The 13,097-nt window shown below is 29.4% G+C and overlaps 1 protein-coding gene across 3 annotated transcripts in view; it reads left to right on the top strand.

The window, feature by feature from the left end:
• The window catches only part of LOC105255628 (cGMP-dependent protein kinase, isozyme 2 forms cD4/T1/T3A/T3B), a 41,652-nt gene extending 36,304 nt beyond the window's left edge, over positions 1-5,348 (top strand). For all 3 annotated transcript variants that reach the window (XM_011265029.3, XM_020028904.2, XM_011265033.3), the window contains 8 exons: positions 1,460-1,679; positions 2,216-2,279; positions 2,367-2,539; positions 2,766-2,912; positions 3,295-3,741; positions 3,991-4,290; positions 4,406-4,468; positions 4,554-5,348. In XM_011265029.3, the coding sequence (XP_011263331.1) occupies positions 1,460-1,679; positions 2,216-2,279; positions 2,367-2,539; positions 2,766-2,912; positions 3,295-3,741; positions 3,991-4,290; positions 4,406-4,468; positions 4,554-4,719 (1,580 nt within the window). In that variant the 3' untranslated portion in view covers positions 4,720-5,348. The remainder of the gene's footprint in view (positions 1-1,459; positions 1,680-2,215; positions 2,280-2,366; positions 2,540-2,765; positions 2,913-3,294; positions 3,742-3,990; positions 4,291-4,405; positions 4,469-4,553) is intronic.
• Positions 5,349-13,097: the final 7,749 nt, after the last annotated feature.

Raw genomic sequence — 13,097 nt, forward strand, 5'->3', positions numbered from 1 at the left:
TTCCTCATTTAATGCTACTTCATTTTTAAAAGGCATTTTGTCGACCTTTAATGTCTTGAAGTATTTTAGTTTTTCCTCGTTTGAAAATTAACACTTGAAAATTCTCTAAATAACGAAAGATTTTCTAATTATAATAATGTTAAGTTTCTAAACAAATAACAATGATAAATTCGTAAAATTAAAGAAAAAATAATTCACGTAACATATGTGATATTTAAGCTTTTATTTGTAATATTTTTTTGTTTTTTGTATCTATATATTTTAGGAATAACGTTTTTAATATTATTTGCAATCTTCTATCTTTCTATTGTTTGCGATTCGTTACATTTGTCTAGTGTCCCTTTTATTTGACATTCTTGTCTGAATATTCTATTTTCAATTTTCTTTGTATCTATAATAAATAATCAAGATGATTTATTTTTTAATCAACAATGTTGTGGGACAAATTGATAGTAACTAGCTTCACGATTTGTCTCTTCAATTTCTGATTGGCAAGGCACAGAATATTAATTTATTATTATATTATAGTATATTATTAAAAAATTAAAATTAATTATAAAATATTAATATATATCATAAAATTAATATAAAAAATTAATATAAATTAAAATTAATTATATTAAAAATCAACATATTTAATATAATAATAACACAAAGACGAATTCTACTTAAAATCAATTCTGTAACGGTATTAAAAAGGTGTTAGCAAAAAATATCATATAACCAGATAACGCGATTAAAACACTACAATTACACATCAGTCTGCAATTTGTGTGACTTAATACTATTTAAAATAAATCCTTTTCGAAGAAATCGTCGAGTCGCCATAAATGTCGCAAATAAGTTAGCTAAAATGTTAATATATCCAAAAGAATAATCACACGGTGGCTCGATTAACTCTCATAAATGTCAGTGGACTAGCGGGAGTATGGGTCACTCGACTTACGTAATAGTGTGTAAAAATAAATAATTAATATACTCGAAACATTTATCTCGCCTTTCGATAGCGACTATTTAGGACTTAAAACGTGCGTTCAAAACACATTTCAAACACCGATATGCATATTTCAATAAAAACGTGACAGTTTCAAAGCACATCGATGGCGATTCGATGATCAGTACCTCTTCTGTTTTGAAATTTTGTTCCGATTCGTTAAATGGTACATGTTAGTAATTTAATAAAATAATTTTAATTATAAAAGATAATTCGAGGGATTTATTAATAACTTGACAATTTAATTTCGTGAAATCGCGATCAAATAAATGATTGAATCGCTTAAGAAGCAGCGCTTTGATGCGATGCGGATAAGATGATAGACGTAAGGATTAAATATGATTTCAATCTGCACGTTAAGAATCTACAACCGTATTTCAAGTGACTTAGAACTCACGTCAATGACATTTCACAATCATTGTACGACGCATATGATCGCATCTCTGATCTCTGATTCCTTTCCAGAGGGTAAGGTCGAAGTGTCGAGAGACGGCAAATATCTTAGTACCTTGCAACATGGTAAAGTGCTGGGGGAGCTCGCTATTCTTTACAACTGCAAAAGGACAGCGACGATTACCGCGGCAACTGATTGTCATCTCTGGGCCATCGACCGACAATGTTTCCAAACCATTATGATGAGGACTGGTCTCTCGAGACAGGCGGAATACACGGACTTCTTGAAGAGGTAAATCTTGCAAGCCAATACATTAATCCTCAATTACCTTGTATATGTCTGTTAAAATGTTAAAAATAGTTTATTTTTTATATAATTGTGTCATTTCTAATTGTATGCAATTAATTAATTGATTTTCAATTTATTCAATCTTATGTGTATGAAACTTTATTCTTTTTAAGAAAGAAAAAATAAAACTGTACATAAAGCAGGGTGCATTTTTATCGTAAAGTCAATCTTGTCAAAAAATAATTGCTATCAAATCCTAAAATTTACGGCATCATTGCAATTAAAAATTAATTATTTTATAAAGCATTAAATCATTTCTTTTATTTTCTATTTATTCATATTTCAAATCGAGCGAGCATAAAATTTTGTGGCAATTTTTTCTAAATAATTACTTTAATAAAGATATTCTTTTATTTTTTTTTTGATTTCTCTTAATATTAATATTAAGTTATACAGTCCCTGTTAGAAATACTTTTTAAAAAATGACACATTATAATCTTATGTAATATCTAAAAATAATGCAAAATTTATGTTTTCAGTGTGCCGATCTTCAAGAACTTACCCGAAGAAACTCTAATCAAAATTTCGGATGTTTTAGAAGAGGTAAGCTATTCTCTCGACGAAATATATTTATATATGTGCGAATTATACTTATTATAATTATTAATTTTGTATTTTCTCTCTTGGTAGACGTTTTACAATTATGGGGATTATATAATAAGGCAAGGGGCGAGAGGTGACACGTTTTTTATCATCAGTAGGGGACAAGTACGTGTGACAATAAAACAGCCGGATACGATAGAGGAGAAATATATCAGAACGTTGGGAAAGGGCGACTTTTTCGGCGAGAAAGCTTTACAGGGGTGAATATAATAAATACTTCAATTTTCTCTTATAGAGATATTGAAATTGTTGTTTAATTATCTTTTATATCAATTCATTTGATTATTGAATAAATTTAATTTGTAAAATTGTATTAATATTTTTAACTGAAACTTTTTATTTTGTTAATATATTTAATGTTATAAGAAGGATTGATATACTACAAATATATTTACGATAAATATATATTAATATATTCTCTTATAGAGATGATCTCAGGACTGCCAACATCATTGCTGATGATCCAGAAGGAGTAAGCTGTTTAGTTATAGATCGTGAGACGTTTAATCAATTAATTTCATCCTTGGATGAAATTCGAACGCGATACAGAGACGAGCTAGTGGAACGTAGAAGGTGAATATATCTCTCTCTTCTTAAATATTTATATGAAAATTAGATCTTTCTTACATAAGCATTTTTTAAATTAACATTTTAACCATTTATATCTATATTCATTGTTATATGTCATGTGTAATATTATGTTCCACGCTTGACATTAGGATGGGCGAATAAACTATACATTTCAAGTAAGTTTGGTAATAAAAACGAAAAGATGTATCGTGTTAAAGAAAAAATATCAATATATATTATCAGTATGAGTGCAAAATGCGGGAAGAATAAATCTATTTACGATTTTTGTATATTTTCTATAATAGATGTAAAAAAGAGAGAAAAAGAGAGAAAGAAAATTAATTCGTACTGATCAGAGATATACTGAAATCTTATAATTTTTCAGGCTAAACGAGGAATTCCGGGATGTACGATTACAAGATCTTCGGACTATTGCGACTCTCGGCGTGGGTGGTTTCGGAAGAGTTGAATTAGTTCAAATTGCCGGAGACGGCACACGATCCTTCGCTCTCAAGCAAATGAAGAAGACGCAAATCGTCGAGACGCGACAGCAGCAGCACATTATGTCGGAAAAGAGAATCATGAGCGAAGCGGATTGCGATTTTGTAGTGAAGCTTTTCAAAACATTCAAAGATAGAAAGTATCTTTACATGTTGATGGAGGCTTGTTTGGGTGGTGAATTGTGGACCGTTCTAAGGGACAAGGGACACTTTGACGATGGCACTACGCGGTTTTATACCGCATGCGTTGTGGAAGCATTCGATTATCTGCACTCCAGAAATATCATCTACAGAGATCTTAAGCCAGAAAATCTACTTTTGGATAATCAAGGGTAATTATGTGTACAATAGTCATATATTGTATAGAAAAATATAGAAGTCGTTACTGATATATATATATATATATATATATATATATATATATATATATGTATATATATATAAATTATTTTTAATATATATTAAATTGACAGATATATATATATATATATATATATATATATATATATATATATCTTATATGTCTCTTATATGTCTTGCAATTTAATAAATTTATTTCATGGTCACATTTTGTTTCTTAGATATGTTAAACTCGTGGATTTCGGCTTTGCTAAACGGTTGGATCACGGTCGGAAAACGTGGACTTTCTGCGGTACTCCAGAATACGTGGCACCGGAAGTCATTCTGAATAAAGGTCACGATATAAGTGCCGATTATTGGTCTCTCGGAGTTCTTATGTTTGAATTACTTACGGGGACGCCTCCTTTTGCCGGTGGCGAACCAATGAAGACGTATAACATTATTTTAAAGGGAATCGACGCTATAGAATTTCCTAGATCTATCACGCGCAACGCGATGGCGCTTATCAAGAAACTTTGCAGGTAATTATACAAAATAAATTTTTTTTTACTGAAAATGTTTCATCTATTCATAATATGTCAATATTTGTTGAAAATATCCGCAATATATAAACAATATAAATTGTCTTATTTTCAGGGATAATCCAGCGGAACGTCTGGGATACCAAAAAGGCGGCATTAGTGAAATACAGAAACACAAGTAATCAATATTTTGATTTTAGCATTTTAAAATTATAAGAGAATAATTTTTAAAAAATAATTTTGTGTTTATGGACTTTTTGCAGATGGTTCGATGGTTTTAATTGGGAAGGTTTGAGAACGAGAACTCTAGAACCGCCAATACTGCCACGAGTCCAAAGTGCTACGGATACTACGAATTTCGATGCTTATCCGGCTGATACTGATCCACCACCACTTGATGATATTTCCGGTTGGGATAACGATTTTTAACGCAAAATGTATAGAGGATTTATATTTAATATTCGCGTTTTTTAATCACTTGGCAGGAAATCGTAACAGCACATGACGATTTCTCGATCATACGAGACAATTGGCGACACCTGCATTTATATTTATACTTCTCTCATAATATTACGTGATATATCAATTGCAGTTGCATTTTATCATATTTTTACACTTTTGTCCTATTTCATATAATCGATTAAAACGAGGGAAACTGCACTGTGATAAAATATAGAATTTTTACGGATTTTTGGATGATATAGATATTAGCAAAATTTAAAAAAAAAAAGAGAAGATTTAGACCTAAATTTTTTTATTTATGTCGCGTTTGTGTCTGTTCCAGAAATAAAGTATCTCGAGTGTTATATATATATCATAATAGAATACTTATGCAAGTGTCAAGTGCCATTATTACCTCGAGAAGGTAAATTCATGTACGTTCATACTTGTGCTCAGAAACGCGGTCACACGCAAAAAACAGTCAGCTCAAGTCCAAGGGACCTCTTGCCATTCATACTTTAGCTTGTCAGAATGTGCATATAGTTCAATCTATCAGATGTTAAATTTTTTTATGGCAAGTTCATTGTTGTTTGATTCATGCTTTAGAGTTTATTATTAATAATTGTATTTTAATTACATATACGTATGTGTATGTATATGTACATATATATATATATATATATATATATATATATATATATATATATGATTCTTGTAAATAATAATTATATCATACGAATTTTAGATATCAAATGTACATCAATATTGAATGAAATGTTATGAATAACAGCTGCAGGTATGGCTGTAAGAACCAAATAAATCCACTTTTTTTAGTGGTTTATAATATTTAATGTTTCTCCTATTAAACAATATTAAAAAAGGAGAAATCAATTATATACAATTATCTTGTAATTCACAAAAGCATTTTACTTTGCAGTAAATTGCTTGATTAGAATTTTCAAGTATCCAATATACAAACTCTGTATTTTATACATACATATATTGGTTCCTCTAGTGTTTAAAAAATTAACTTGACTGGTTCTTTTAGTCAGGCCTTCAATTGTATTGTGTATACAAATGTACACATATGTATACATACATATATATGTATATATTGTATTTTGGATATATATATATATATATATATATATATATATGTAAATATATATATATCTGTTGAGTCTCTTTTTGTGCAAAACATTTTATCCTGGAAAATAGCAAATAAAAGTGTATAAGTATTATTAGGCCAATACTTTGACACTTTAATAAGTACAATATCTTAATATTGTAAAATTTCTTTATTCTGACATCTCCTCTTAGTCTCTCTTCATTTTTACTTCTAAAGACATCCAGAATATAAGAATAAAAATATCATTGCAGATTTGTCTTGCATTCGTTTTCTCTAAACAGTTTTATGTAGTAATATGTAATAGGAGAGGAAAACTGTCCTAAAAAAATAGTTCACAATATTAAAAAAATACAAGCCTAATAATTCTCTTACACTTGATAATAACAGATTTAATTTACAGCACAAAAGTGATACATCATTGTTTTCTTTGTAATAATTGGGCAAATAATTATAAGCACAAAATAAAATGAATGCTATGTACATGTATACATATTTTGTATTAAACAGTCGATCACAATCAATTTTTCTGCACAAAGACAATTTTCCTATCTAGACGAATTCGCATACTAAATATTTGTTTCATTTCATCCATCTTACATTAGATCTTGATAAAAACATACTTGTTCAATGCCTCTTGGATAAAAATAAAGGTTTGACTTACAATCATAGAGATAAATGCTTATTTTATTATTAGATAAGACATCAAAAACACGAACATTATAAAAGCGATAATATTTTATGATTTATTTGATTTTGATTCAATAAAGGTGTAATATGTAATAATAAAAATGATTGTCACATTTCAAAAATATAATCTCTCTTCCAAGATAAAAAAATGTTACTTTTAACACTTAATTATTCCTTCTAGCGCCGAGCGATAATTTTTACTTCTCAAATTGTTTGATTTATTTTTCTTTACTCTCTAAATTTTTATTTATTCTTCTTTAACTTTTTCTATAGGCAAAATTTGTCCAAAAAAAATGGTTAATAAACTAAAAAAAGAGAAAAAGAAGATTTCTCTCTCAGAGAATAAAGGTGCGGCCTCATTGACGCTAAAAAGTAGCGTCAATCATTGGTTGAACAAGGAGGTAAGTATAGTTGCTTCATTGTTCAACCAATGGTTGACGCTACTTTTTAGCGTCAATGAGGCCGCATCTTAAAGGTGCAATTTCATTGACGCTAGAAACCAGCGGCAAATTAAAATCACTAGACTTTCTCTAGATATGGCGTCAATAAAATAAAGTTCAAACAGTTTCAACTTTTTCAGTGTGTAAAGCGGCCTTTTCATTGACGCTACTTTTTAGCGTCAATGAAATTGCACCTTAACAGTTGGCAGCCCTACGAGATAAGCTGTGCAGCACTGCGCGTATATAAAATAAATTTGAAATCGCTTCTAGCCTAACCATCTTCACGCGATCGACTTTATTTGAATTGCACGGCATCGCATCGAATTATGATGCGGCGCCGATTTGTTCGAACGTAATTCGGGACATCGCGATGCTGTATAAGCGTCGAATGAGCACGAATTGTCACGCAAATATGATAAATCACATCTACTCACCGTTCACCGGCTGTTCCACAGGCCGCTCCACTCGCTCGCCTCGGGACGTCCCATTCCGATCTTGATGCACACGATATCATCAACGCGAACGCACGACACTTTATTCGACACTCCCGATATTCGCTCGCATCCGATAATCATTATCAAGGGCGCAAATAACGCGACGCGACTTCGCTCCATCTTCGCGATCGCGCTATCACTGAACTGTGAAAAATAGCTGTCGCGCACTTTCACCGACATATTATGAAAGTCGCACGATCATCCTTGGACACTCTCGACGCTCGTTCACTCGCGTATTCGTTTAAAAACGGTTAAAAGATGCGAAAAATGCGGACGTACGACGATCCGTGTAACAGCGTATGACTCCGATTCCCGTATGACGCGTATGACGTAGCAATGACGCGTATGACGTAGCAGACACGCGCCAACATGGCGGCCGAACCACTGCGCATTCGTTTCTGCGCATGGCCTTTCCTGCGCGCAACTTTGATTACTGAATATTGTCTACGGCTTTAATTAATAGCACATAATGATAAATATATAAAGATGGAATCAGTTAATCATATTGGTCATATATGTAGACTTGCCCGAAGAAATAGAGAAAAAATGGAGAGATATTTTTAATTTCTTTTTCTTTTAGTAAAGGATGTAAATGTCTATTCATAGGCTTGTTCTTTTTTTCCTCTTTCGCGCAATTTCGATTCAATATATAACGTAGAAAATTCATAGTATATTATGCTAATGATATGAATTACGAATGATTCGATTGTTTTATCGCGCTTTTCCAAAGTCAAATCTTATAATATTTACTTTTGCATTTTAAAGGACTAAGAGCGAACTAAATAAATAAATAAATAAATAAATTATGTTCAGAAAAAGAAAAAGAAGACTCATAAATAAATAAATATATAAATATATAATAAAGATTGATATTAATATATACATATATATCATACGAACTTGTACGATCTCAAAATCTTTATCTTTTATTCCGTTACTCGAATACTTGTACGTTAACAGATTTAGGTTACACACATTGCATAAAGCTTCGATATTTTGCAATCTTCATCTCATCTCAATTTGGAGAAGCACGTGCATTCCTTTCGATAAATGTCCGCACAAAAATACGTCGCGCTTCAAATAAATAAAAGTCACTCGATACTGTGCATCGATCTAATCGTAAATATATTCGACGATTTTTTTTGGATCACTGTGTTATCGGAACGTGCGATCAGAACGATTCGAAAACGATTCATATACAGAGTTTGAAGAGATATCCAATGCACGACAAATTATACTTGCGTTGATTAGTATTCATCGATACTGAACTGTTAATCGCGAATACGTACAACACTATCACACATTTTTTTCGCAAAGAACGATATACGAAATGCAATATTTCGCGCCTCGCGTTTCACTCATGCGGCCATCTTTCTTTGCTGTTTAGTATCGCCATCTGCATTCGCGTTAAACGCCAGAATTACGTATTCAAATATTTCGACTGCCGGTAAAGTCATCATTTTGTGCATGTCGGTAAATTGTTAGAATCGCAAGCATGATTTTTTTATTTGTAGTATAATAAAATATGTAATTAAAAATTCATGTAAGAAACGTATTTTTAATCAAACATATACTTATTCCGTTACTCTAATACTTGTACGTTAACAGATTTAGATTACACACATTGCATAAAGCTTCGATATTTTGCAATCTTATCTCATCTCAATTTGGAGAAGCACGTGCATTCCTTTCGATAAATGTCCGCACAAAAATACATCGCATTCATAATTCACTCTTATATTTAAGATCCTCTTAAGTAAGTTGGAAAATACAACTATTTTACTAACTGAACGGAATCTCAAGACGCGATCTAGATTATTTTAAATATAAATATAAATATATATATATATATATATATGTATATACATAAATATATATGTATATGTATATATATATATATAAATGTTTCGTGTCACGATAAATCTTGTAAAATCATTGATCTTTAATAGTATCTCGTCAGTGAAAAAAGTGCTTTCGAATGTTACACTTTATGTAGCAAATTTTTTATATTGTTCTATTACAATTTTCATTAACAGCAAAATATTTAATGCTTGATGCTTTATATGTATAGTATATATAATACAATGTGCTAAATTATAAAGTGTAACATAATTAAAAAGTATTACTATTATTAGTCGACTTAATTGCAAGCTATTCCTAATTACTACACATGTTTATCCGATGCATCTTCTTCTTCAAATCTTTGCAATGTTGTGATCTGTCACATTCCCAAGACTATAGGGACTCGTGCTTCTTTCTTCTTATCGTTTTATCATTCTTTTACTCTCTTCCATCTTATTCAAAATATATAATAATTATTAACTAAGTATTATAATATATTATAATATAATATAATTATTATATTAATAATTAATATGTATAATATAAATTAATATATATAATTAATTAATAATTATTAATATAATAATTATAATTACGGTATCTCTCTTAGTCTGACTCTTTCTCTTTGACCTATCCGGCATGGGTGACCCTACCAGTAATTAAGGCCGGTGTTTACACAGTCTTATATTTAAAATCGTTTTAAGTAAAATTTAGAAAATGTTTGTTATTTCATTGAGATTGAACAGAATTTTAAGATGCGATCTAAGATTATATTTAAGATGATTAAATATAAAAACAAATTGTATGAATACCGGCCTACGTTACTGCCGGCATAGCTCTCCGAATCATTAGAGTACTCAAACCTCTTCACCCGGCAAATGCCTTCGTTAAGGTGGAGATACCATCGAAGAGGTACAATTTTTTTATTTTATTTTCTTTTAATATAATGTAGGTTTTTCAAATTTTCCAAATAGAAAATATAATACAAAGGATGTATAAAATATACATATATTATATATATATTATATAATTATAAAATATTATAATGCATAATTACATAGCTTGCAGTCATATAAAAATATATTACAAAATATATATTATAATTATAGTACAATTTATAAATTGGTATCAACATCAAATAAATATGTATTCGAATTTATTCAAATATTTTCAATAATACGGATAATGATGTTGAGAGCACACACACATTCTTGGACTTACAATAATACTATATATATAGAAAGAAAAAAAGGAAAATTCGAAGAATAAAATAATTTTTCGAAAAATGAAGATATATTTTCCATTTTTCGACATTTATTCAAGATTTATTTTCTATTGTTACAAATATCTTTTACACATAATTTTGTTATCATTTTCATAATAGTATAACTTAATATATAATATTTTATTTTAACTCAAAATACAATAGAGTTATAAAATATAAATTAGAAAATTAATTTAATATATAATAATACAATCAAATTGAAAATATATAATGTATAACAATAACAATAATAAAATATATATACATAATACACACACACACATATATATATAATACATAAAATTGTCAATACATAAGATAATACATAAAATTTTTCGTTGAAAATATATAGTGTAATACATAACAATAAAATATATATTGTATATAATACATAAAAAATTGTTATGTAGAATATATACATAGATTACTTTACTATATTACACGAAAATATCCGCAATACGTACAACGTAAAATTGTTTAGAAATTTTTAGAAAATTTTTAGATTAGCGTAGCTGATAATCTATCCGGGTCTAAAAAAATCATTAATAAATTTATCGCTCGTGTTCCTCTCAATTAAGAAAAAATAATTTTAATGCGAAATTTTAATTCATTTTATAAGATTTTCTAAAAGAAATGTTTGATGACGCGGAAAGATAAGTAAAACTTTGATGTTACCCAACAATTAAATCAGAGAAAAAATTAAATTTCGCGGTTTAAATTTCGCGAATATATATGATAAATAAATAAATTAATAATAACAGTAATATTTAACTACAATACACATAATTTCTATAATAATCGGATAATACAACGTGCGTAATATAATTATTATCATTTTGTGCGACAATAAAAATATTGCAACATTAGAGGCGCATTTCATATAATTTGCACAATATTATAATATACGTAAGGAATCAAACGCGGATGCAGAATCTAATAGTCGATTTCTTTTCAAATATACAATTTCATGTAAATTTCGCGATCAAAAGTAAAATATATATCTTGTTCCGCGAACAATTGCAAACAGGCTAAACTTTAATATCCTTATGCCTTAAAATAATCGCGTTATCGCCACGTTCAATGAAGAATAGCTGGCCCAACGATTAGACCAGATCAAAATCCCTCTGTCGAGTGACACGCTGGTTAATATCTGACAGAGAGAAGAACGATCCTAAAAGTGGGAAGCGACTTCAATTTGTCTTATTTCTTCTATTTCGGATCTCGCGAAATCGATCCACAACGGATAGTTAAGTGATTCATTAAACATCAGAAGCTTCTCTACAAGAAAGAACGAAACCCCGATCTTCCTGACTGCTCCCGATAACAGCGATTTCGGCAGCGGATTACGACTGTTACCTTTCTTATCATTTTCAATATATAATATTAAAATTCGCGTAAAAAAACATCTTCTTCCATTTTAAGAAATCTTTTCTTTTTACTAAAAAATGACTGGATATAATAGTTTTTATATACATGTTACAATCAAATATATTTAAAGGTAAAATGAAATACATGCGCTTTTATTGTTGCTTGATTAAATGTGTGAATAATAATAATTTTAGGGTACCAAATTTGCTCAAAATTCGAGACAAATCAAATCTGATAACAGCAAGATTAAAAAAAAATTCAACTTGAATATTTAGCAACATCAAATGAAAGATTATCAAGAAATTAATTTTTCTGTTGCATTTAACAGTTAAGACTTAGCACGTAACAATAATTTGCAGATATCTTACTGATATCAGAGTACCCATTCGATTTGTCTCGAATTTTTTAATTAATCACACATTTTATATTATATCATGCATTCCTAATATATTATTAAGAATAATATTAAAAAATAGTTTTTCAAATATGTCACAATTTTGCGCACATGTATTTTATTATATGTACACTCTTATCTAAAATAAACTAATTATAATATACATAAGATAGTGGAGCATCCAGTAATTCCTGCAAGTGGTTTCTTAAAAGAGACCAAAAATAAAATTAATTCAAAATTAATTAATTAAATATACTTGTTTGTAACCATAATTTTTCAAATAATAAAAATTTTGCATAAAAAAGTTTGCGCAAAAACTTATTAAATTAAATTTATATTTGAAAAAGTGAATTTTATCTATTATATCCATTTTTGAATTATTATTTTCATTATTAAAATAATAGTGATATTAATAGGAGGATATTAATGGAAGAACATTTTTAACAAAAAGAGAAAATATATCTTCTCTCAAAGTATAATGAATTTTGTAATTCGATTTCAAACAATGTACGGTGATTGTCGTTAAATCACTGCCAAAACATTGTTTCCAGGAACCGCCACGAAAACCTGGGTTTAATTCCTACTCTGTAATGAAACTTTCAATTTTCAATGAGGCACCGAACTAAGCGTTGCGGATAGATCTCATAAAAACCGGCGAGAAATAACTTTCCACAATGAAAATCGTTTCGATTCTCCACCAGTACAAACCGCGCATTTGCTAGCGTCCACCTGACATGAGGGACAGCGA

The sequence above is a fragment of the Camponotus floridanus genome, unplaced genomic scaffold, assembly GCF_003227725.1.
Source record: "Camponotus floridanus strain SB8 unplaced genomic scaffold, Cflo_v7.5 scaffold64, whole genome shotgun sequence".
Classification (NCBI taxonomy): domain Eukaryota; kingdom Metazoa; phylum Arthropoda; class Insecta; order Hymenoptera; family Formicidae; genus Camponotus; species Camponotus floridanus.